The 26,585-nt window shown below is 41.5% G+C and overlaps 1 protein-coding gene across 3 annotated transcripts in view; it reads left to right on the forward strand.

Moving 5' to 3' along the window:
• Positions 1 to 15,872, forward strand: part of LOC100560751 (DNA excision repair protein ERCC-6-like) — a 32,840-nt gene extending 16,968 nt beyond the window's left edge. The window contains exons 1-3 of one of the 3 annotated variants that reach the window (XM_008124385.3): positions 6,602 to 6,871; positions 9,245 to 9,337; positions 13,048 to 15,872. In XM_008124385.3, the coding sequence (XP_008122592.2) occupies positions 9,279 to 9,337; positions 13,048 to 15,154 (2,166 nt within the window). In that variant the 5' untranslated portion in view covers positions 6,602 to 6,871; positions 9,245 to 9,278 and the 3' untranslated portion in view covers positions 15,155 to 15,872. Of the gene's footprint in view, positions 1 to 6,601; positions 6,872 to 9,244; positions 9,338 to 13,047 lie in introns of those variants that run through there. The other 2 variants (XM_003230026.4, XM_062966843.1) reach the window with 2 other exon arrangements.
• Positions 15,873 to 26,585: the final 10,713 nt, after the last annotated feature.

Below are 26,585 nucleotides of genomic sequence, written 5' to 3' on the forward strand. Positions count from 1 at the left end.
AAATTAAGATTGAGATTGATATTTCAAATATAACTTCTGTAGTTTGTTGTATAAAGTGTATGTACAAGGAAGGGAGGGTGGGAGGCTGGGAGTGGGATAAAACGACAAAACAACAATAAAAACAAATTAAAAAAGAAAAAGAAACATGGCAGTTAAAGTGGTGTCAAGATGGATTAATTCTACAAATTACAGGTATAATATAATAATATAATAAAACTTTATTTGTAACCTGCCCTATCTCCCTGAGGCGTAGCCTTGAAGATGTTTCATCTGATGTCATTGAAGGGTTAATGCACATACACACAGACAAATATATAATTTATTTATTTATATGTGTTGTCGAAGGCTTTCATGGCCGGGATCACAGGGTTGTTGTATGTCTTTCGGGCTGTGTGACCATGTTCCAGAAGTATTCTCTCCTGACGTTTCGCCCACATCCATGGCAGGCATCCTCAGAGGTTGTGAGGTATGGAGGTATGTATATGTGAGGTATGGAGGTATGGAGGTATGTATATCCATGCTATGCTCAGGAGGATAAAAATTGAGATGCTGTCCACTCCTGTTTTTGTTTTGTTTTTTGGTGTCAGGAGCAACTTGAGAAACTCCAAGTCGCTTCTGGTGTGAGAGAATTGGCTGTCTGCAAAGACGTCGCCCAGGGGGTGCCTGGGTATTTGATTTTTTACCATCCTTGTTGGAGGCTTCTTTCATGTCCCTGCATGGTGCTGGAACTGACAGAGAGAGCTCATCCGCGCTCTCCCCGGGTTGGATTCCTTCAAGTCAGCAGTCCTGCTGGCACAACGGTTTAACCCATTGTGCCACCTGGGGCTCCATCTCTCCTGGGCTGAATTGCATAAGGTATTGCTTATTCATGATAGTAAACTCCCACCGTCCTACAACAATGGGAGATGGTACGGAGGATATAACCCCGACCCCCTATTTGTGAGTGACAGCATTGCGCAGCAATCCACAAAATCAGTGGGACCACCAATACCAAACACACAGCATTGACCGACAGAATGCCAATTGTTTCCAACTATAAGGCCCCAGGAAGTTCAATTTAAATGAAGATTCAACTTCAGAAAGGCAGACTGGTCTAAATGTTCATATAACACACAAACACGAGTCCTCTTATTCTGTAAATATTGTTTTGGGATCCACCTTGTGTCCCACTCTGGAAAAAAGGCATCATAAAAACGCTAATGCTGATATAATAATAATAATAATAATGATAATGATAATAATAATAATTCAATAATAATTTTTTAAAAACTATGTGGCCCAAATGATTCATTGGAACCTATGCCTCAAGTATCACCTCCCTGCAGTTAAGAACTGGTGGGATCACAAACCTGCAAAGGTTGTGGAAAATGAGCACGCAAAGATACTGTGGGACTTCCGAATCCAGACTGACAAAGTTCTGGAACACAACACACCAGACATCACAGTTGTGGAAAAGAACAAGGTTTGGATCATGGATGTCGCCATCCCAGGTGACAGTCGCATTGAAGAAAAACAACAGGAAAAACTCTGCCGCTATCAGGACCTCAAGATTGAACTTCAAAGACTCTGGCAGAAACCAGTGAAGGTGGTCCCGGTGGTGATGGGCACACTGGGTGCCGTGCCAAAAGATCTCAGCCGGCATTTGGAAACAATAGACATTGACAAAATTACGATCTGCCAACTGCAAAAGGCCACCCGACTGGGATCTTTTTTGCTGTGTCATACAACGTCATTGTGTCAATAATAATAATAATAATAATTCAATAATAATTTTTAAAAAACTATGTGGCCCAAATGATTCATTGGAACTTATGCCTCAAGAACCACCTTCCAGCAGCAAAGAACTGGTGGGATCACAAACCTGCAAAAGTATTGGAAAACGAGCACGCAACGATACTGTGGGACTTCCGAATCCAGACTGACAAAGTTCTGGAACACAACACACCAGACATCACAGTTGTGGAAAAGAACAAGGTTTGGATCATTGATGTTGCCATCCCAGGTGACAGTCGCATAGATGAAAAACAACAGGAAAAATTCAGCTGCTATCAGGACCTATCTAGACTCTGGCAGAAACCAGTGCAGGTGGTCCCGGTGGTGATCGGCACACTGGGTGCTGTGCCAAAAGATCTCAGCCAGCATTTGGAAACAATAGACATTGACAAAATTAGGATCTGCCAACTGCAAAAGGCCACCCTACTGGGATCTGCACGCCTCATCTGAAAATACATCACACAGTCCTAGACACTTGGGAAGTGTTCGACTTGTGATTTTGTGATATGAAATCCAGCATGTCTATCTTGTTTCCTGTGTCATAATAATAATAATAATAATAATAATAATAATAATAATAATAATAATAATAATTCCCAAAAGTTAGTTTGGGAAGCAACCTCCAGAATCCTCTTGCCAGTGCACCTAACTGACCACGCAGCCTAGAGACTTTTGGTGACCACAGATCAAGAAAGTATCATGTTTCTTGAATTCTAAGAAGCCATTGATTGTAAAAGGCACCCTAACTGCAGTACCACCAACAGATAACAAATCTTTGGTTTTATAATTCTAAGATGCAGCCTGTTTTTAGAGATGTTTACACTGGGGGAAGTGCATCTTAGAACTGAACGATTATGGTCATATTTCTGAGCTCTGTCAAGTTCTCTTTGCTCGTCTGCATTTGTCAAATTCCTGAACTGCAGGTGGAATGCAAAGCCAGAGGGAGAGCAGGAGCTCCCATTTCAACCATGAAGGAAACTGGGCCCCCATGGAAAAAAGCAAAGGGAAATGCAGGTCTGGGAGAAGAGATAAGCGAGTCTGGATCTGCCGGAAGGCAGGAGGTCAGGTGAAGGGCAAGGAGAAGAGACACATGGAGAAGAATGAAGTGAGACATAGTTATAGTGTTGGAAGAGACCCTCAAGCACCATCCAGTCCAACCCCATTCTGCTAAGACACAGTCTAAGCCAGGGGTCCCCAAACTAAGGCCCGGGGGCCGGATGCAGCCCATCAAAGCCATTTATCCGGCCCCCACAGCACAAGGGCAGAAGGGGGTTGGGCTAAATGACCCAAGGGGTCTCTTCTTCTCTTACAACCCTTATTATTATTATTATTATTATTATTATTATTATTATTATTATTGACACAACAATGTTGTATGACACAGCAAACAAGATAGTTATGCTGGATTTTGTTTCACAAAATCACAAGTCGAACACTTCCCAAGTGTCTAGGACTGTGTGATGTATTTTCGGATGATGCGCGCAGATCCCAGTAGGGTGGCCTTTTGCAGTTGGCAGATGGTGATTTTGTCAATGTCTATTGTTTCCAAATGCTGGCTGAGATCTTTTGGCACGGCACCCAGTGTGCCCATCACCACCGGGACCACCTGCACTGGTTTCTGCCAGAGTCTTTGAAGTTCAATCTTGAGGTCCTGAGAGCGGCTGAGTTTTTCCTGTTGTTTTTCGTCAATGCGACTGTCACCTGGGATGGCAACATCAATGATCCAAACCTTTTTCTTTTCCACAACTGTGATGTCTGGTGTGTTGTGTTCCAGAACTTTATCAGTCTGGATTCGAAAGTCCCACAGTATCTTTGCGTGCTCATTTTCCAATACTTTTGCAGGTTTGTGATCCCACCAGTTCTTTGCTGCTGGCAGGTGGTACTTGAGGCATAAGTTCCAATGAATCATTTGGGCCACATAGTTGTGCCTCTGTTTGTAGTCTGTCTGTGCAATTTTCTTATTATTATTTCTTATTATTATTATTAACATTGAGGCTGGGTGGCCATCTGTCAGGGATGCTTTGCTTGTGCTTTTGGTGCACAAAGGCAGAAGGGGATTGGACTCAATGTCCCAAAGGGTCTCTTCCAACCCTCTTTTTTATTATTATTGTTGTTATTATTAATTATTATTATTATTGCTCAGTGGCCAACTATAGTCCGGCCCTCCAACGGTCCGAAGGATCATGAACTGGCCCCCTATTTAAAAAGTTTGGGGACCCCTGGTCTAAGCCCTCTCAAGAGATGGCTATGCAGCTTCTCTTTAAAAGCTTCCATAGAAAGAGACTCCACAACAGGTGCAGCCAATCATGAAACATATCAACTTGGGTTTCTTTTGACCGCCCTACTGAAATTCCTTCTCCTTTACTTAAGGAGACAGGATAAAGAACATTTAATGCAGGGGTCCCCAAACTAAGGCCCGGGGGACCTCCAAGGTCATTTACCTGGCCCCTGTCCTAAACTGTAGACTTAGGGTTGACCTAAGTCCACCTGGTCTTTGGAGGTCTCTTTGCTTAGTAGTAGTAGTAATAATAATAATACTAATAATAATAATAATAAGTTTATTTATATCCCGCCTCCATCTCCATTATAGCCTTATGAGATCATCTAGATGGTCTTTGAAGGTCTCTTTGCTTAGCTACGGCCTTATGAGGCCATCTAGATGGCTTTTGGAGGTCCCTTTCCTTACCTATGGTCCTATGAGATGGTCTAGATGCCTTTGGGGGCCCCTTTCCTTACCTATGGTCTTATGAAACCATCTAGATGGCCTTTGGGGGCCCCTTTCCTTACCTATGGTCTTATGAAACCATCTAGATGGCCTTTGGGGGCCCCTTTCCTTACCTATGGTCTTATGAAACCATCTAGATGGCCTTTGGGGGCCCCTTTCCTTACCTATGGTCTTATGAAACCATCTAGATGGCCTTTGGGGGCCCCTTTCCTTACCTATGGTCTTATGAAACCATCTAGATGGCCTTTGGGGGCCCCTTTCCTTACCTATGGTCTTATGAAACCATCTAGATGGCCTTTGGGGGCCCCTTTCCTTACCTATGGTCTTATGAGATCGTCTAGATCAGGAGTCCCCAAACTAAGGCCCATGGGCCGGGAGCAGCCCTCCAAGGTCATTGACCTGGCCCCTGTCCTAATCTTTAGATTTAGGGTTGACCTAAGTCTGAAATGACTTGAAGGCACACAACAACAGCAACAATTCTAATTTTGGACTATATCATCCTAGTCTGGCCCCCCAACAGTCTGAGGGACTGTGAACCGGCCCTCCACTTAAAAAGTTTGAGGACCCCTGATTTAATGTATCTTACCTGCCTAATCAAAATAAAATGAAAGCATGCTTTTTCCAATAAACATACTTACTCACATTTGCACTGGAGTAGCCTTTAAATAAGGTTCTCACCCCATTAGCTTTAAACCGAATGACCCTACTGTTGTTGTTTTCTTTATGGCTGGGATATTGTGAGATACTGATGGATAGGGGACTCATCATAAATCTCTTTCACAGCATTATTATTATAAACAGCCGACTTCTGCAAAAATCAGCGAGTCCAGAGCAAAGTCAATGGGTTTAGTAAGGGAGGAATCCGCTCTACGGAGCGTGAAAACAATCTCAGCAAATGTGAAGAGTTGTCTGTAGTTATCCTTGAGTGCATCTAAATTGGTAAATAAATACAATCTGACCCCACTTGAACTGCCATGGCGCAATGTTATGGAAACCTGGGAGTTGTAGTTTGATGGGGTCATAAAGAATGAGTTGCTAAAGAAACTTTGTACAACTCGAAAGTTTCCATAGCATTGACTCCAGTTAAAGTAGTTCCAAACTGCATCCATTCTACAGTGTAGATGCACTCCTTGATATCTAACTACCTTTTCCAGCTCCAGCAATTTGCTTAAGGTGGTGTTAAACTGCATTAATTCCACAGTATAGATGCACCTATGTCAGGCTCTGGTATCAAAGATTTTTTTGTTGTGTCAGAAATGACTTGAGACCATACTCAAGTCACTTGAATATGTCACTTCTGGTGCGAGAGAATTGGCTGTTTACAGAGACGTTGCCCAGTGGATGTGCAGATGTGTTAGCTGGGAGGGACAACCCTCATGTCCCTGCAAGCTAGAGCTGACAGATGGGAGCTCACCCCATCTCACGAATTCCAAACAGCAACCTGTGGCGCAGGCTGGTTAGTAGCCAGCAGCAATAAACCACTATGACCAAGAGGTCATGAGTTCGAGGCCAACCCGTGTCGCACCCGACCATTAAAATAAAAAATAGCCATGCCCGTTGTTGACCTAAGCAATCCGAAAGATAGTTGCATCTATCAAGTAGGAAATTTAGGTACCACTTATGTGGGGAGGCTAATTTAACTAATTTACAACACCATAAATATCATCCAGCACCGCTTAGAATGAGGAAGTATTCAAGGACTCGGTGTCACAGTGGATAATGAAGCAGCTGCTCCCCCTGTGGCTGGAATCAAGGATCCCCTCAGGAAGCTGGAAGCTGGAGAAGGTTAAATTGCCTCTGTGTCTGTCTCTGTCTTTATGTTCATATGGCATTGAATGTTTGCCTTGTATGTGTACATCGTGATCAGCCCTGAGTCCCTTTCAGGGCAAGAAAGAAGGGCAGAATATAAATAATGTAAACAAACAAATAAATAAACAAACCTTCAGATTAGTAACCCAACCTTCAGGTCAGCAGTTTAGCCGGCACAAGGGTTTAACCCATTGCACCACCGCATTAATTAAACTGCATTAATTCCACAGTGCAGATACACCTAATATCAGGCTCTAGTATTTACTCTGCTGGTGCAGCTGGTCAGAGGTTTCTCTCCGTGTTGATTGGCTGCCTGATTAATTGGCTAATTGACTATCCTCTCTCCCTGATCTCCTCCAGCCTCTAATTGGGCCCAAAAAAGGATAAATTGAACCCATTGTTTCTACTTATCTGCTTGAGAAAGAAAGAGCTGGGAAGTGAGACTGGTTTATAGGTTTTGAGGTCTTTTTACGTGTATTTGTTATATATTTTCTTATTTCTGAGTCTAATTTTCTAAGCAAACTTCTTCACCTACTTAAGAGGTTGCAAGTATCCCTTTTTCTGGTAAGTTACACTTTGCAGAAAAGTGGATGCAAGTGTCCTAAAGTTGACTCTTTGGGTTGGGTTTTGCAAAAATGGTCAATAGGGAAACAGGTGTAGTTAAAATGAAAGTAACTTTATCAGCTTGGTAAATGGGAAAACTAGGGTAACTACAATGGAAGTAATTATATCCGTTTGGTCAATGGGACAATGGTGTAACTATAGCAAGAGTAATTGTATCAGTTTGGTCAATGGGGAGAAGGGGAATTATAATGAGTAATTGTATAAGTTTGCTAAATGGGAAAATTGGTAACTACAATGGAAGTAATTGTATCAGTTTGGTCAATGGGAGAGTGGTGTAACTATATTAAGAGTAATTGTATTGGTTTGGTCAATGGGAAATGAGTGGTAATTGTAATGGGAGTAATTGTCTCAGTCTAGTCAATGGCGAAACAGGAGTAATTATAATGGAAGTAGTTGTATCCGTTTAGTCAATGGGGAAACTGGGGTAACTATAATGGGAGTAATGGTATCAGTATGGTCAATGGGAAAACAAAGGTAACAGTAATGGAAGTAATTGTATTAGTTTAACCAATGGGAAAATAGGGATAATTATAATGGGAGTAAATGTACCAATTTGGTCTACAGGAATCAGGTAATTATAATGAGACAAGTTGTATCGGTTTGGTCAATGAGAAAATAGGGGTTTATTTATTTCATGTCAAAAGAATTGCATAATAAATAAGTTTAAAAGCAATAAAATAAAGGAATTACAAATGGCTAAATAGTTTTAGACCAATAGGGGAAAATAGGGGTAACTATAATAGTAGTAATTATATCGGTTTGCTGAGTGATTTGTTGAATGAACAAATACTTTCCAACATTTTAAAGACAATAACAAGGGATGCATCTACACTGTAGAATGAATGAAGTTTATAACTATGTTTGTAACTATAGTACAAATGAAGTTTGTACTATGGACCCATGGGATTTGTAGTTTCACAAGGTCTTTAGCCTTCTCTGCCAAAGAATGCTGGTGCCTCACCAAACTACAATTCCCAAGATTCTATAGCATTGAACCACAGCAATTAAAGCATTATTGAACTGCATCAATTCAATAGTGTAGATGACGTGCCCTTTGCCATCTTGACCACACTTGGCACACACGTTCCAAGAAATGGTCAAAAAGAGCAATGTAAACCCAGGTCCATATAGAAAACCAGAAATGTATCCATATCTGACAAAATGTGTCCCCACTGGCAACTATTTATTTATTTATCTTGTCAGAAGCAAATTGAGGGTGCAGGTATAATGTATTTAAAAACACAAAGTTAAAAACTTGGCATTATATTAAATATCCTTTGACCAGAATCTGGCCACTCGGAGTGCCTACGGTGTTGCTATAAGAAGGTCCTCCACGGTGCATGTGGCATGGCTCAGACCGCATTGTAGTAAGTGGTCTGTGGTTTGCTCTCCTCCACACTTGCATGTTGTGGACTCCACTTTGAAGCCCCATTTCTTCCAACTGGCTCTGCATCTCATGGTGCCAAAGCAGAGTCTGTTTAGTGCCTTCCAAATCATTTTCTGTGTGCCCAGGAGGGAGTCTCTCATCCATTCTCAACCACAAATTGAGGTTCTGGGTTTTTGCCTGCCACTTTTGGACTCTTGCTTGCTGAGGCGATTCTGTGAGTAGATCTTAGAAAACTATTTCTTGATTTAAGGCATTGTCTTGCTGGCTGATATCCGAACAGAGGATGGCCTGTGGCTGTGGCGCAGGCTGGTGAGCAGCCTGCTGCAATAAATCACTCTGACCACGAGGTCATGAGTTCGAGGCCAGCCCATGGCGAGGTGAGCACCCGTCAATTAAAAAAATATATAGCCCCTGCTCGTTGCTGACCTAGCAACCAGAAAGATAGTTGCATCTATCAAGTAGGAAATAAGGTACCACTTATAAAAGTGGGGAGACAAGTTTAACTAATTTACAACGTTGGAATGAGGAAGTGCCGTCACAGTGGATGATGAAGCAGCTGCTCTCCCCTGTGGCCAGAATTGAACATCCCCTCAGGAGAGGTTAAATTGCCTCTGCGTCTGTCTCTGTCTCGGTTCTATGTGTTTATGGGCATTGAATGTTTGCCCTACATGTATATAATGTGATCCACCCTGAGTTGGGTTTCTCTGTAATAGTCAATAAGAGCACCTAAAGCTTCAGAGAGCTTCTGTTCAACCCTTTCAAAGCTCCCTGCTTGAGCGGTGATGGCACGATCGTCAGCATAGATGACCATCTTGCCGTTTCCCCTGCTGACTGTGCCCATGTTTTGTTAAAATGTGCTCCCTTCTTCCACTACCTTAAACGAACAACATCTCCTATTGTAATAAGAAAGATTTGCTATTTTTCAGGCTTGGTGAGTCTGTCTCCCAATCCCTTAATATTATGGCAGCGGTCATAATAGCAAAAACCAAAAGCCCTGGACGGGTGAAGCAGCGTCAAAGGTGAGAGAAAAAGTGCAAGTTCTCATTGAAGGAGCAAATCTGTGTCCGATTTTACCTCTCCAGTAAAACTGAATGTCTCTTATTTTGAACAGAAATCCCTCATGCAGGCAATAAGTTTATTTATTGATTTGTTTTTGCTGATATCAGGTTTCCTATATGGAACGGCGATCTCAATAGACTCAGGCAAAAGCAACAGCTTGCTCCTAACTTGTGTGTGTCTACATTGTAGAATTAATGCAGTTTGGCACCGTTTTGATTGCCGTGGCTGAATACTATGGGACCCTGAAAATTGTAGTTTGGTGAGACACCGGCAGAGAAGGTTATCTAATAAGACTACAAGTCCCATGAGTCCATGACAGCTCAGTATCCAATGTCATTCATTCTACAGTGATGAATCCCTAGTTATTGTCAGTTAAATGTTGGAAAGTATTCATTCATTAATCCATTCAAATATATTTATCCTATCTTAGATCAGTCTTGGTTTAATCAGTTGAAGAACTATTATTATTACAGTAGAGTCTCACTAATCCAAGCCTCGCTTATCCAAGCCTCTGGATAATCCAAGCCATTTTTGTAGTCAATGTTTTCAATATATCGTGATATTTTGGTGCTAAATTCGTAAATACAGTAATTACAACATAACATTACTGCGTATTGAACTACTTTTTCTGTCAAATTTGTTGCATAACATGATGTTTTGGTGCTTAATATGTAAAATCATAACCTAATTTGATGTTTAATAGGCTTTTCCTTAATCCCTCTTTATTATCCAAGATATTCGCTTATCCAAGCTTCTGCCGGCCCGTTTAGCTTGGATGAGTGAGACTCTACTGTATTATTATTATTATTATTATTATTATTATTATTATTATTATTATTATTATTATTAGAATAATAGAGTTAGAAGAGACCATATGGACCCTCTAGTTCAACACCCTGCCATGCAGGAAAAGCACAATCAAATTACCCCTGACATTATTATTATTTATTACCTGCCTCTCTTTGTGGTTCAACCTTGGTATATTAAAATGAAGTGGTAAAACAAAGCACTATTAAAATACATATAACAAATACACATGGGTAAAATGCAGCTTAACATTTACCAATAAAATACAAGTACAGTAGAGTCTCACTTATCCAAGCCTCGCTTATCCAAGCTTCTGGATTATCCAAGCCATTTTTGTAGTCAATGTTTTCAATATATCATGATATTTTGGTGCTAAACTCATAAATACAGTAATTACAACATAACGTTACCATGTATTGAACTGCTTTTTCTGTCAAATTTGTTGCATAACATGATGTTTTGGTGCTTAATTTGTAAAATCATAACCTAATTTGATGTTTAATAGGCTTTTCCTTAATCCCTCCTTATTATCCAAGGTATTTGCTTATCCAAGCTTCTGCCAGCCCGTTTAGCTTGGATAAGCGACTCTACTGTATATACAGCATGACTCCACATATCTGCAAAGAGATATATCTCCAAACTTTGTGTGGATATCTGAAATTAAACCCTGTTGAAATGAAGGTCTTCTGGCCCAAGGCAGATTTTCCTTTTTGTGGAGTACAGCTGAAGCATCTTCTGCAGGCTCCACTGTAAACAATGAAAGTTTTTTTTTCCAAAATAAGTTTTTGTTAAGCAAATTAATTACTTGTTCCAAAATAAGTTTTTATTAAGTGAATTAATGGCTTCTTCTTGCTGAAACAAAGCTGCATTGACCGATTTCTTCATCTTCTTTACTGATTTTTTTTTCATCAAATAGCCTTAAGAGGCACATCTCTGGATTTTTTTTTGCCTAATCTTTTAAGTTATCGTATTATTTGCATCTTTAATCACTTTTTCCTACAAAATTTGTAACAACTTGCAGGTCCACCAGGCATGAAAAGTTATAATAATAATAATAATAATAATAATAATAATAATAATAATAATAATAATAATGGTAAAGGTTTTCCCCTGACGTTAAGTCCAATCGTGTCCGACTCTGCGGGGTTGGTGCTCATCTACATTTCTAAGCCGAAGAGCCGGCATTGTTCATAGACACCTCCAAGGTCATGTGGCCGGCATGACTGCATGGAATGCCGTTACCTTCCCGCCGGAGCAGTACCTATTGATCTACTCACATTTGCATGTTTTCAAACTGCTAGGTTGGCAGAAGCTGGGGCTAACAGCAGGAGCTCATTCCGCTCCTCAGATTCGAACCTGCAACCTTTTGGTCCGCAAGTTCAGCAGTGCAGCGCTTTAACACACTTCGCCACCAGAGGCCACCAATAATAATAATAATAATAATAATAATAATAATAATAATAGATCTGCGCACATCATCCGAAAATACATCACACAGTCCTAGACACTTGGGAAGTGTTCGACTTGTGATTTTGTGTTACGAAATCCAGCATGTCTATCTTGTTTGCTGTGTCATAAAATAATAATAATAATAATATTTTATTTATACTCTTCACTTCTCCCCGAGGGGACTCAGGGCGGATTACAGCATATAAACAGATACAGGCAAACATTCAATGCCTTGTGACAATGACATACAGTGAGACACCAATACACAAAGACAATGGGGTCACGTTGGTGCAATGAGTTAAACCCTTGTGCTGCTGCTGCTGCTCACCTGAAGGTTGGCAGTTTGAATCCATGGGACAGGTGAGCTTCTGCTGTCAGCCCTAGCTCCTACCAACCTAGCAGTTCAAAAACATGCAAATATGAGTAGATAAATAGGTACCGCTCTGGCGGGAAAACACTCTCCAAGCTATCACGCTGGTCACACAACCAAGAGGTAACAACACAGGCTGCTCAGCTTGAAAATGGAGAGGAACCACCTCCCCAGAGCTAGAGATGAGCACCACTTCCAAAAGCCGGAAATGAAAGGAGAAGCCTTTGCCTTGCCTGCATTGTGTGTCTCATTGTATGTGATTATAACTAAGGCATTGAATGTTTGCCTCTCTTTGCTCTATATATACAGTAGAGTCTCACTTATCCAACATTTACTTATCCAATGTTCTGGATTATCCAACGCAATCTTCCTTTTAGCAGTCAATGTTTTTGTAGCCAATATTTTCAATACATTGCGATGCTTTGGTGATAAATTTGTAAATACAGCAATTATTGCATAACATTACAGTGTATTAAACTGCCTTTTCTGTCAATTTGTTGTCAAACATGTTTTGGTGCTTAATTTGTGAAATCATAACGTAATTTAAGGCTTTTCCTTAATCCCTCCTTATTATCCAACATTTTTGCTTATCCAACGTTCTGCTGGCCCGTTTATGTTGGATGAGTGAGACTCTACTATAATCTGGGGAGAAGGGCGGAATATAAATACGGAATATCTAAGGAAATCTTTGTTAATTCTATCTTTGTCATACCATAAATAAATGCCAGCCAAATCTAAACATTGATGCTAGCAAATCTGTATAAATTGATGGCATTTAGAAATATTTTACTGTATCCAGTTTTTTTTTTTTACCTCAACATTGAACTCAAGGGTCCCCATTTTGTGTCAGGAATCACCATTTAGGAAACACTCTCTAAAAGATCTAGCAAATGCTTAGAGAGGTCATATTTTGTCAGATATGGATACCTATCCTGTAGATTTGGGGGTTGTAGTGTAGAACAATTTCGATTTTTATAAGATACAGGACCTATTTTGGGGAAGTTCTCCATCCACTAACTGGCCATGTTGTGCTATGTTTCACAGAGCTGTGGTGCAGATGGAGCAGAAAACCCCGAAAACCCGCAAACGTTCCAGCAAGGTTCACAAAATCCAACCCAAAGAAAACCCGATGGAGGATGTCCAAGATGCAGAGGAGAAGCTTATGTCACTGGCTTTGGATAAAGATGGGGACGGAGACGAATTTGTGGACGTGTGCCAGAGTGGACTTATGATCTGTCGAGAGCTCCATGACAAACTATTCGAGCATCAGAAGGAAGGGGTGGCCTTCCTTTACAATCTCTATCACAAGAAGAGACAGGGCGGCATTTTGGCCGATGACATGGGCCTCGGGAAGACCATCCAGATCATCGCCTTCCTTTCGGGGATGTTTGATGCTGGACTCGTCCGTTCTGTGTTGCTCATCATGCCGGTTACGCTTGTTAACAACTGGATGCGGGAGTTTGCCAACTGGGTCCCTGGAATTAGAGTGAAGGTCTTCCATGGGACCAGCAAGAAGGAACGAGAGCAAAACCTTGAGCAGATCCAGAGGAGAACTGGGGTCTTGCTCACCTCCTACCAGATGGTCCTGGCCAACTGGGAACAGCTTTCCAATCTCGACGGGCAGCCTTTTCTTTGGAACTACGTCATCTTGGATGAGGCCCACAAAATCAAAAGCCCCTCTGCAAAAACCACCAAGTCTGTGTATGGCATCCCGGCTGTCAATCGTATCCTTCTCACTGGGACGCCGGTGCAAAATAACCTCCGAGAGCTTTGGGCTCTCTTTGATTTCGCTTGTCAGGGGTCCCTCCTTGGCACCGCAAAAACCTTCAAGATGGAATATGAGAGTCCCATCATGAAGGCCAGAGAGAAGGATGCAACTCTGGGCGAGAAAGCCCTTGGGCTGAAGATCTCACAGAACTTGATGGCAATCATCAAGCCCTATTTCTTGCGCCGGAGTAAAGGGGAGATACTGAAGCTGAATTCGGAGCGATCCGTCTGCCTGACCGGTGAAGAGAGAGACTACATTGCTCTGGAAATGCCGTCTCTACCAAGGAAAAATGACTTTATTGTCTGGGTGTACTTGGCCCCTATGCAAGAAGACATCTACAGGAATTTTCTCTCCTTGGATCATATCAAGGAGCTTCTCATGACAACGCGTTCCCCATTAGCTGAGTTGACCGTCTTGAAGAAACTCTGTGATCACCCCAGGTTGTTGTCCGCACAAGCGTGTGCCAATCTTGGTTTGGAGGTGTCGGAATACTCTGAGCCAACAGATCAATCGACTTTGAGCATGACCCAAGACATCAAACGGGTTTCTGATAAACTTCTCATCGAGGAGTCGGGAAAGCTTGTTTTCCTTGTTGCATTGTTGGAGAAACTTCAGGAGGAAGGACACCAAACCCTTGTCTTCTCCCAGTCGAGAAAAATGCTGGACATCATAGAGCACATCTTAACCAAACGGAGCTTCCGGCTGATGCGTGTCGATGGGACAGTGACGTGTTTAGCAGAACGGGAGAAGAGGGTCAGGCAGTTTCAGATGGACAAAAGCTATTCGGTCTTCCTTCTGACCACCCAAGTTGGAGGCGTTGGTCTGACCTTGACCTCGGCCACCCGGGTGGTCATTTTTGATCCCAGCTGGAACCCTGCAACTGATGCCCAAGCGGTAGACCGAGCTTACCGGATTGGACAAAAAGAGAACGTTGTGATCTACCGACTCATCACCTGCGGGACGGTGGAAGAGAAAATCTACAGGCGTCAAGTCTTCAAGGACTCGTTGATCCAGCAAAGCACCGGGGATAAGAAAAACCCGTATCGGTATTTCACCCAACAGGAACTGAGGGAGCTCTTCACGCTGGAGGACACCACAAGCTCTGCAACACAACTGCAGCTCCAGTCCTTGCATGCCACACAGAGGAATTCGGACCTGGAACTGGACGAACACATTGCGTATCTCCATACCTTGGAGATGTTTGGCATATCGGACCACGACCTGATGTACACCTGCGAAACAGGTCAAGAGGAGGAAGAAGAAGAAGCAGAAGATGACGAGGCGCATCAGTACATTGAACACAGGGTCAAGAAAGCCCAGGAGTTGGTCCAGTTGGAGTCGCAGCTCAAGGATAAAAAATACCAGAAGTCCCGCTACTTGTGAGTCTCATGTATCCCATCAAGTCCAATGGAATTAACCTCTGTTTTCATTTCTTGCCGAAGAAATCGTTCCCAGTGACTGCATAGTACACCAATCTGGATGCTTTTTGTCTCGATTGTCTATTCAAGATGTTCTTCATAATCCAGTTTATTGTTTGCTCAGCAGCTTGGTCTCCTTTTTTAAAGACTAAGCAAGGACAAGTTTCACTCTGATTTTATTAGAACTAGACTTGTATTTAACCTTTCTTTTGGCCATGGCAGTGACAGGTCCATAGGATGTCCTTTGCATTCACTTGGGAAAGCCGTAGCTGAGAAGACTGAACCATTTTTGGTTTGAGCTTTGCGGTGTTCTTTGACGAAGACTAAGTGGACTTTAGGGAGAAGATACAGTTCTACTTAAATATAATGGCTCGATTGTGTATATACTCCATCGCTAACTATTTCTTGCTCCAAAAAGTGATGAGGAAAGCTTGCAGCTGGCGCAAGAGTTGTATTGGACCCAATGGAAGATATTAAGCTAAAGAAGTTGTTATGCATCGTGGTTTGATATTATCTTCCTCCATTTAGGGAGGAAGTCTGTGAAACGAAGCCCAGAAGGGAAGAAATTGGTTGCTCCTCATGATTGTTTCTTTTCTTCCCTGCACTTTAACTTTTTGAAAAATTAAGTATTTATATATGGTTAATGTTTCCTACTGTCTTTTCTACTATTAGTAAAGTTTTTTCCCTATTTTTAAAAACTTGTGTCTTCTCTGATCTATTGTGTTTTCTTAGTAGGATAATGCCACAGGCTACTATGGGTGCATCTACACTGTAGAACTAAGGCGGTTTGATACCACTATTGGTTATCTTCCTTATACATTTCATCAAAATTATTACTATAAACCACCTTGCACATTGGGTGCATCTGCACTGTAGAATTCATGCAGTTTGCTATCACTTTAATTGCCATGGCTTAATTCTACAGGAGTTTAGTCCTCTCTGCCAAAGAGTGATGGTACCTTATCAAATTACAGTTCTCAGGATCCCATCGCATTGAGCCATGGTGGTTAAAATGGCATCAAACTGCATTAATGCGATAGTGTAGATGCACCCATTGTCATCTCTGGTTATTTCAAATTATGAGTTGAGATATTCTGTCCCAAAATCTGACCCTTCATGATGACATGAGGAGGAGAGAGGAAACCTATGACTTCATTACATGCAATAAAATCAATGTTTCTATACACTTAAGAAACTGCAACCGATGGTGCCCTTCACATGACACAATTTTCAAGTGTGGAGTAAGAGGTATCTTGCCATTTCTAAAGTGTGGGTTTTCCTGACGATTTCCAAGCTGTTTGGCAAGTGACTTATTCTTCAATTCCCTATGTAGAGATGTGTTAGCATGCCCAATTTAACATGTGATGGGAATTCCTCCTCACCTGTTTGTTAACATAACTATGACGTCACTATGGAGGGAAGAGCTAAGATAGGCAGTATTGATACCTTTCTTCCACCATTACCATTTTGGGATTGAGGAAGTATAGCAAACATTCAAAGATATTCAAAACATTCAGTTGTTTTGCACTTGTTTCTGAGCCCCCTCTTTCAACATTCCCCCCTCTTCCTGTGTTATTTTCCTTCTCATAAAAGTCCTTTTGACATCTTACTATTTTCTCTATTGCCTTTCTGAAACTCATGCTGTGCTGTCAGGCTTTTGTTTTGCTTATCAAAAGGCTAGCAGAGACAGACATATAAGAGAGCTAAAGCTTCATTTCCCCCCTCCCTCCTGTTCTCAATTCTGCAACCTAAGAATAATCCCTCTGTATATGTTGTGAGTTTTTGGGGCTGTAAATTGACCTCCTGAGATTACAAGGACAGAAAGAATACAAGGAGGGACAGTGGGAGTCTTTACCATGTGATGACAAATCAAACGGATAAATCCCAAAGAAAGCGGAGAAGGAGAAGGGTGAGATAGGGGTAGGGTTATAATTTGTTTAATTTCCAAATGAAATTGCGAAGCTTAAGGGAAAACCAACTATCCCAAATGCTTTACATATCCCATGTGATGAAGTCCTTAGATTTTTTTTTTCGTGTCAGGAGCAACCAGAGTTGCTTCTGGAGTGAGAGAATTGGCCGTCTGCAAGGACATTGCCCAGGGGATGCTTGGATGTTTTGATGTTTTTACCATCCTTGTGAGAGGCTTCTCTCATGTCCCCGCATGGAGCTGGAGCTGAAAGTGGGAGCTCATCCGCACTCTCTCCGGGTGGGATTCGAACCTGGCAGCTTTGAGGTCAGCAACCCAACCTTCAAGTCACGAGGCTTTTATCCCCTAGGCCACCGGAGGCTCCAAGTCCTTAGATAATCAACGTAAACACACAGTACACCTGAAGTTTCTGCAAGTTGCAACAACTTGATTGAAATCAACTAGCACTGACATAATGGAGGCTGGATGGCCATCTGTCAGGAGGGCTTGGATTGTGTCTTCCTGCCTGGCAGAAAGGGTGGACTGGATAGCCCTTAGGTCTCTTCTAACTCTAGGGTTCTAGAAACTAAGGATTCATCCATATCAATAAGCATATTGAAACCCAGTCTACTTCTGGTTTTGAATTTGATAGGTAGGACACATCCCTGCAACCTATTCAAATTAATTTCATTTGCAAAGAAACCGCCTTTGGGGTCTGAATGCCGACCACCCCGGTGAACAAAGGGCCGGGATACATTCGTAGACAAAACACAAACGCTTGCCAGCAATGAGATAAAGCACACCACCAGTACATCTGTTTTGCATATAATGTTTCATATGGGATTGTGCTTTCTTCGGAGGCCATGATCCACATCTGTACCTGTGAATTTAGTGGTGATATGAGGTCGATTTAAAGATACATCAGTGGGCTATTTTACCTTGTCTGGGTTAAGCGCATGTTGTGCAGATCAAGCCTTTCATCTAGGTTGGAACTGAGTGAATTAAAATCTGAATCGGGACCCCCGAAGGTCATCTAGTCCTCCCCGCTGCCATACAGGAATACACTTTGGAAAGACAGACCTTCACGGGCCTTCTTGGGCAGAGAAAGACTAAAGACCTTGTAAAACTACAGCTTCCAGGATCCCATAGCATTGAACCATGGCAGGTACAAAGCAGAGTCAAACTGCATTAACTCCACAGTGTAGAAAAATGGTTTGTTGCTGTTTTTGTTGTTGGGCGCTTTCACTTTGTCTGCCCACACTTTTCCCCCTTCCAATAGCTACACATCCCTAAATTAAAGGCACAGAAGACTTTGCACCCTCTATAAGTCTAGATTGGAGCCCCAGGTGGTGCAGCGTGTTAAAGCGCTGAGCTGCTGAACTTGCAGACCAAAAGGTCCCAGGTTCAAATCCGTGGAGCGGAGTGAGCGCCCGCTGTTAGCCCCAGCTTCTGCCAACCTAGCAGTTCGAAAACATGCAAATGTGAGTAGATCAATAGGTACCACTGCGGCCAATGTGAGTAGATCAATAGGTACCACTCCGGCGGGAAGGTAACGGTGTTCCATGCAGTCATGCCGGCCACATGACCTTGGAGGTGTCTACGGACAACGCTGGTTCTTTGGCTTAGAAATGGAGATGAGCACCACACCCCAGAGTCAGACATGACTGGACTTGACGTCAGGGAAAACCTTTACCTCTACCTTATTCTATGTATATGTTGATTTGCCAGTTTAACTGTACCTCTTTGGTTGGGAGAGGTGATAGACATTTACTTTTATTTATTTATTTATTTATTTATTTATTTATTTATTTATTTATTTGTAAAATCATAATGTAATTTGCCCCAATGGCAAAGTGCGTTAAAGCGCTGAGCTGCTGAACTAGCAGATCGAAAGGTCCCAGGTTCAAATCCCGGGAGCGGCTTGAGCACCCGCTGTTAGCTCCAGCTCCTGCCAACCTAGCAGTTCGAAAACATGCAAATGTGAGTAGATCAATAGGTACTTCTCCGGCGGGAAAGTAACGGTGCTCCATGCAGTCATGCCAGTGGCCACATAACCTTGAAGGTGTCTATGAACAATACCGGCTCTTGGGCTTAGAAATGGAGATGAGCACCAACTCCCAGAGTCAGACATGACTGGACTTAATGTCAGGGGAAACCTTTACCTTTAATGTAATTTAATGTTTAATAGGCTTTTCCTTAATCCCTCATTATCCAACATTCTGCCGGCCATTTTATGTTGGATAAGTGAGATTCTACTGTACTGCAAATAAATAAATAATCAAAACCTCTGAAAGTACCATTTGCCATAGATGCAGGCAAAACGTCAGGAGAGAATGCTGCTTGGACATGGCTGTACAGCCTGAAAAACTCACAGCAACCCATTGTGGGGGTTGAAGTGCAAAACACTTGGAGGGCCAAAGTTAACCTTAAGTTAACATCAGGGGAAACCTTTACCTTTACCTACCTATAAGTCTAGATTATTCAGAACACAGGCCACCACTTTGGCTTGCTGGGGATGATGGCGGTTATAGTCACCAAAAGCTGAAAGTTGGGGTCAAGTCTGGCCAGGAGCCCTGCTTTGTATGTGTGCCATCTTGGTTCCGGGTCCGTGTTCTTTTGTGCCGTCTCCCTTCTGCTGGTTTTCCTTCAAATTTCGTTATATTCGCTTTAATGTGGTTACGTCCCCGGCTACGTGCTGTTTTGCTGCTTCCCGGCCAGAACGTAATTGACTTAGGTGGACGCACAGGCCCGGCTAATGCATTTCAGGTGTTGGTGTGCGTGCGGAGGAGAAACAGGATTAATTCGTTCCAAATTGATGTTTGCTTAGGGGAGCACGCAAGGAGGAGAAAGAAGCCTGTGCGCCCACCCAAGACTTTGGATACATCAGGCATGGGCCAACTTTGGCCCTCCAAGTTTTTTGGACTTCAACCCCCACAATTTCTGTTAGGAATTTTTGGAGTTGTGTTGCCAAAGGCTTTCACTGGCTTGCTGTGAGTTTTATTAGGCTGTCTGGCCATGTTCCAGTAGCAGCCCCTCCTGATGTTTTGCCTGCATCTGTGGCAAATGTCAAAGTAATTTGCAGCGCAGCAGCAGTTGGATGGAATCAGAGGAACGCAGCACGAAGAGACATTAGAGACAATGGTAAAACTATATACAAGTTTTACTGAAAGCAGTGATAAAGACAAACAGACTTGAAGACAATGGACACAGGACTTGACTCTCAGCAGACAGCACTCGACTCAACTCAGAACTGATGTAATCAGTAATGCACACACTTGTGTCTGGATACTCCCTGGTTCCAGCCACACATCAAGGTCAACACAGCTTCTTAGTAAAGTAGAGTCTCACTTATCCAAGCTAAACGGGCCGGCAGAAGCTTGGATAAGTGAATATCTTGGATAATAAGGAGGGATTAAGGAAAAGCCTATTAAACATCAAATTAGGTTATGATTTTTCAAATTAAGCACCAAAACTTCATGTTATACAAAAAAATTGACAGAAAAAGTAGTTCAATACGCAGCAATGTTATGTTGTAATTACTGTATTTACGAATTTAGCACCAAAATATCATGATATATTGAAAACATTTACTACAAAAATGGCTTGGATAAGCGAGGCTTGGATGAGTGAGACTCTACTGTAATTAACTCTTTCCAGGCTGTAGTACACTCTGGATGATGCAATCAGTATGCAATACAGGCATGACACAAATTGCATTTAAACACTATCTATACACAAATCCCACATTAACAGCAAATGTCCTCAGAGGTTCTGTTGGCAAGTGCAGTGTATATGTATTGTTGAAGGCTTTCATGGCTGGAACCACGGGGTTGCTGTGAGTTTTTTTGGGGCTATAGCCAGCTGCAATCAATCACTACTGATCAAGAGGTCATGAGATCGAAGCCTGGGTTGTTTTAAGCTCCCGACCATTAATAGCTTAATTCGCTGTTGACCTAAGCAGCTCGAAAGACAGCGAAAGAAAGCCGCCTTGAGTCCCTACAGGTGAGAAAGGTGGGGTAATGCAAAACACTTGGAGGGCCAAAGTTTGCCCATGCAAATGGTTAATGGAAATGCCCATATTTTGCTCCTGCTTCAGATATTGATCGTAGCCCATTTGGCATGCTTTCCTGATTGGCTGCTAGACTTTCTCTCTGATTTGCTGATTCCTTTCTATAAAAAAACAAACACACACACACCCCAGAGAAGGTCAGCTTCAGTTCTGACAAATTCTCCTTTTGTGTGGCAGGGTCCCGGGTCAGAGATCCTCAGCCACGTGTTTCCTGGACTCTCGTCACAATGAATCCCGTTGCAGAAGAACAACAAACAAAAGCCTCATGAGAGCGCAGCACAGTGATGCCGCACCCGTGCACTAAAAATAAGCAGAATTAAAATTTATCCTTTGTATGTCTTTGTCACGTGCCGAGCCGAGAGACATTGGAACAATCCACATGAGACTATTTGCCTAGGATTAAGCAGCATTCACATGGGCCGAGATGTGATATTGGGTTTGCATAGCATGGATCTTCGCATGCACAAAAAAGCAAGCCATTCTTGCAGCATAAGGAAGTGGTTCAAACTATGACTCTAGAATCCAGGGATTTATAGTATGGCTAGGTGCTGGATTAGAAAGCACTGAGCCACGGTAGTGAATCTGGCATCAAACCACATTCCAAATACACATATGCATTTGACTTAAGAGAGAACTGGTATAAAATCTATATATATAAAAGAGTGATGGCATCACGGCGACCCACAAAACAGCAAAAATTCCGGCCCCCCAACCTCGAAATTTGACAACACAACCCATCATCCATGCCTCTAGGTTGATACAACAAAAAGAAAAGAAAAATAAAGTCCTAATTAGAGAGAGAGGAATAATTGCTTTTATCCAATTGCTGCCAGTTAGAAGGCTAAGCTCCTCCAACTTGGTCTCCTAGCAACCCAATAAAAAATAATAAAAAACACTAAAAAATAATTTAAGACACTAAAAATTAATACAATACAATAATAAAATATAATAAATAAAAAGATAACTTACAATAAAATTAATTAAAAAATACAAATAACGTCAAATAAAAATTACACAACAATTTTTAACCAATACCACCACCACTTTGCCACAGCAACACGTGGCCGGGCACAGCTAGTGATATATAGATGGTATATTACACCACAAAAAATTTCAAAATTTTACAAAAATGTCTCCAACAAATGTTGGAAATGTGAACAACAGGTAGGTACTTTTTTCATACATGGTGGACCTGCCCAAAAGCTAAAAAAATTTGGAAAGATATACACGGAGAAATACAAAAAAATATTAAAGACTAACATTAAAAAGGAGCCAGAATATTTCTTGCTAGGAATGTTGGATTTGGATAAAGACAAAGACAAAGAGATTCTATTTAACCACCTGACAATAGCAGCCAGAATAACATATACGAAGAAGTGGAGATCAAAAGAAATACCGAAAAGAGAAGAATGGCAAAATAAAGTCCTAGAAATAATGAATATGGATAAATTAACTTACTGGCTCTCTCCGAATCAAGGATTACCGAAAAAACAAACGAACTGGGACACGGTAAAAGAATATTTTAATCAACTTAAAATGGAGCTTATAATTTGAAATGATAAGAACAACAAGAAAATATTAGAGACAAAGGGGAAGAAGACGGTTTGAACTATAAAATACTAAAATACAGAAAGTCACAATACAAACACCAAGGAATAGATGGAAGTCAACCCCTCCCACATACTTTTTTTTCCTCCTTGTTCTTACTTTAATTCTTTTTCTTCATTTTTCTTTCTTTCTTTCTCTCCACCCATATTGTTCTCCCACTTTCCATGTAATTTTTTTATTTTTATCCTTAAATTTATTATTAATAAAAATTTACCACAAAAAAAAAACATTCTTTCTTTCTGCAATATGGAACCAACCATAGTCTCTTTCATTATGGACCATTGCAACAGTCTGAATGCACTTCCACCATCATGGCTGTATCCTAAAGAGATATAGCATGGTGAGGCACTAGAGTTTGTAGATATAAATAAATAGAAGCAGTTCCACACTTCCTGAACCAAAATATACCCTGCAGTATAATAAAGTATCACTCAGGCTTGTGAAACAAGTAACAGTAACTTTACTTCAGTTCAAAAGGTCAAACAGGGCAACAATATATACAGCAGTCTCTCTGAATTCACACAGAGAACAGAGGAATAAACAGTTCCTTTATATGTGTTGTCGAAGGTTTTCATGGCCAGGACCACAGGGTTGTTGCATGTTTTCCGGGCTGTATGGCCATGTTCCAGAAGCATTCTCTCCTGACGTTTCGCACACATATATGGCAGGCATCCTCAGAGGTTGTGAGGTATATGGAGAAACTAAGCAAGGAACTAAGACAAAAGATTTTCCCCCATCCAGGAACTTCCACAGATATATAAACCTTCCTTGCTTAGTTTCTCCATCCCTCACAACCTCTGAGGATGCCTGCCATAGATGTGGGCGAAATGTCAGGAGAGAACACCTGGAGGGCCCAAGTTTGCCCAGGCCTAGTGTAGCCTCACCTTTTTGGAATAATAAACCTGAACGCAAAGTATTACGTTACCCATTATGCCATGCAACACACGGCTATTGTCAGATAACAAAACGAGAGGCACCTTTTCTCAGGTGTCTTATGCAACCAAACGAGGAAAAACATAACATAACGAAGCTTTTAAATCCCAGGCTGACTCAGTCCCATAAAGGGAGCGTGAAGGTTGGGTTGGGAGGCCTCCGTGCCCACTTTCCTCGTGATTCATCGCTGGGCTTGGCTGTTGTTTACTTCCTTCCAACCAGATCGATCCTATCTGCTTCGGCTTCTTCGTTTAAAAGCTGTATTGTTCATGGATTTGGCAAATTGGGGTTCAAGTGGTGCCAAACTGCATTGATTCTGCAGCATAGATGCACCCAAATTTCTTGCCACTGTTTGGCCACAATACAAAGAGCAAAGCTCTTATTTATTTCCCGGCGACGAGGCTATAATTTGCCACCACATCAATGGGATACGGTAGAAACCTTAAACCTAAATACAAGGGCATCCGAACCCTGATGGCTGCAGGTGATGCCTGTTGTGGTTTGTGGTTTATTTTGTGTGGGTTTAAACTGTAGGGGAAAACAAAAGGGAACCAAAATAGCCAGCTTGGCTAGATTTTGTGCCATACATGGGTTGTGGAGGGTGGCAACAAAAACATGCTGAGTTTCTTTCCTCCCTTAAAATTTGCCAAAATTCATGAACATGTCTGGAGACCCACAAAAGGCCACCCTAAATTGCTGGTTGCAACTGTTTGTGCATCTACAGTGCCGAGTTAATGCAGTTTGACACCACTTGAGCGGCCATGGCTCAATGCTATGGAATTTGGAGTGTTCTAGTTTGGCAAAGCAACTGGGGTTGCATCTACACTGTAGAGTTAATGCAGCTTGACACCACTTGAGCTGCCATGGCTCAATGCTATGGAATTCGGAGCGTTCTAGTTTGGTAAAGTGACAACTCCCATAATCCCATAGCTTTGGGACTAATAGAGGTTGAACTGGTGCTGAACTGGGGGTGCATCTACACTGTAGAGTTAATGCAGTTTGACACCACTTGAACTGCCATGGCTGAATGCTGTGGAATTCAGAGTGTTCTCATTTGGTAAAGTGACAGCTCCAATAATCCCATAGCTTTGGGACTAATAGAGGTTGAAGTGGTGTTGAACTGTATTAATTTCACAGTGTAGATGGACCCAGGTATAAATGGGAAATTGGCACTCATACATTCCATGGATCTAGCGGTCTACTCAAATTGGAATTGACAATTGGATTGAAATCCTGCATTGCCTAAATATTTGCCATTAAGTCAGTTTCGTGATCAGGTCTACAAGCTGGAACTCATCGATTGGAGCCCAATGGCATCTTTATCAATGATGTGGGGGATTGATTAATACGGGAAAAGTTTATCCAATTTGAAGATGACCCCAAATTGGAAAGGAGAGCTAATGTGATCAGGATCCAAGGTAATCTTTGCAGACGACAGAGATGACCCAAAACTCACAAAAGGGAGAAATCTAAGGGGCTTCTGTAATGAAGTACGGATTTTGATTTACAGATGTTATGTTTAATTGTATGTTTGTGTTTTAAAAGGGTAAGTATTGCAGTTATTGCATCTCAGCACTCAGAGGTTGGTTGCCATGGAGAAGTAGGTGGAGCCAACTGCTGTTTAGTTGAAGAAGTGCAGAGTTTAAAAAAGAAAGTCAGTCTGTGCCCTGATGAAACACAGGGAAGATTGATTCCAGGTTGATGGGATCAAAGAGACTCAATTGTTCATTTTGAGTCAGTCTTAAATAAGTTTGGTGACTTATTTAATGTAGTCTGTGTCCTGGTAAGGCACAGAGAATCTGTGATAGTATATCACAGGGGTGACTGTGGTTTGAAGTCACTGGATAGTCCAAGTTTCAGACTTTGGAAACCAATCTCAGCTGGACTCACAGAGATCCATTGAAGTAACAGTTAGAAAGAAGCAGAGGAATACGTTTTAACTACTTTAAGTAAAAGAAGTGATACTTTAGTGAGTTTGATTCATCTCATTCTAGTATTGTAACTGTTAATAAGAATATCTCTACGCGAGAAACAACATTGTAACCACTAAGCTCTGTGCCTAAATAAGCTTGTTATTGCTCTTTCAGCATCTAAACCTCTGTCGCATATATTCTAAACCAAGTTACGCTACCATCTAAAGTGAATAAGAAGAAGAAGAAAGAAGTAAAAGTAAAAGATCTCCTACCTGAGTCTTTGGTGGTTGCATCTTTCCAAACTGGTGACAGTCGTTATTAGTTCTTAACAAATTTAGGGCAGCCAGTGGGATAAAAAGATTTCCCCTGTCTGAAAGAACCTCAATCGTTCATAACCCTTTACAGCAGGGCTCCCCAAACTAAGGCCCGGGGGCCGGATGCGGCCCTCCAAGGTCATTTACCTGGCCCCCGCCCTCAGTTTTATAATAGAATATTTTTATATCAGTTTTAATAATACAATATATTGTATATACATATCATATTGATAGTAATATTATGTTATACAATATAATACTAATAGTAATACCATATAATAATATTAATTATATGTTATATATTACATATAATATTACAGTATAGTGGTATAGTTCAATATATATAATGCTAATATTGTGCTATGCTAATAATATAATATATTGTATGTACATACAGCTGCTCTGAGTCCCCTTTGGGGTGAGAAGGGTGGGATATAAATGTAGTAAATAAATGCAGTAAATAAATAAATAATTTTAGACTTAGGCTCGGCCAAAGTCTGACATGACTTGAAGGCACACAACAACAACAACAATCCTAATTAACTTGACTATCTCATTGGCCAGAAGCAGGCCCACACTTTCCATTGAAATCCTAATAGGTTTATGTTGGTTAAAATTGTTTTCATTTTTAAATATTGTATTCTTTCGTTGTT

This window comes from Anolis carolinensis, unplaced genomic scaffold (genome assembly GCF_035594765.1).
Source record: "Anolis carolinensis isolate JA03-04 unplaced genomic scaffold, rAnoCar3.1.pri scaffold_35, whole genome shotgun sequence".
In the NCBI taxonomy this organism is placed as follows: Eukaryota; Metazoa; Chordata; class Lepidosauria; order Squamata; family Dactyloidae; genus Anolis; species Anolis carolinensis.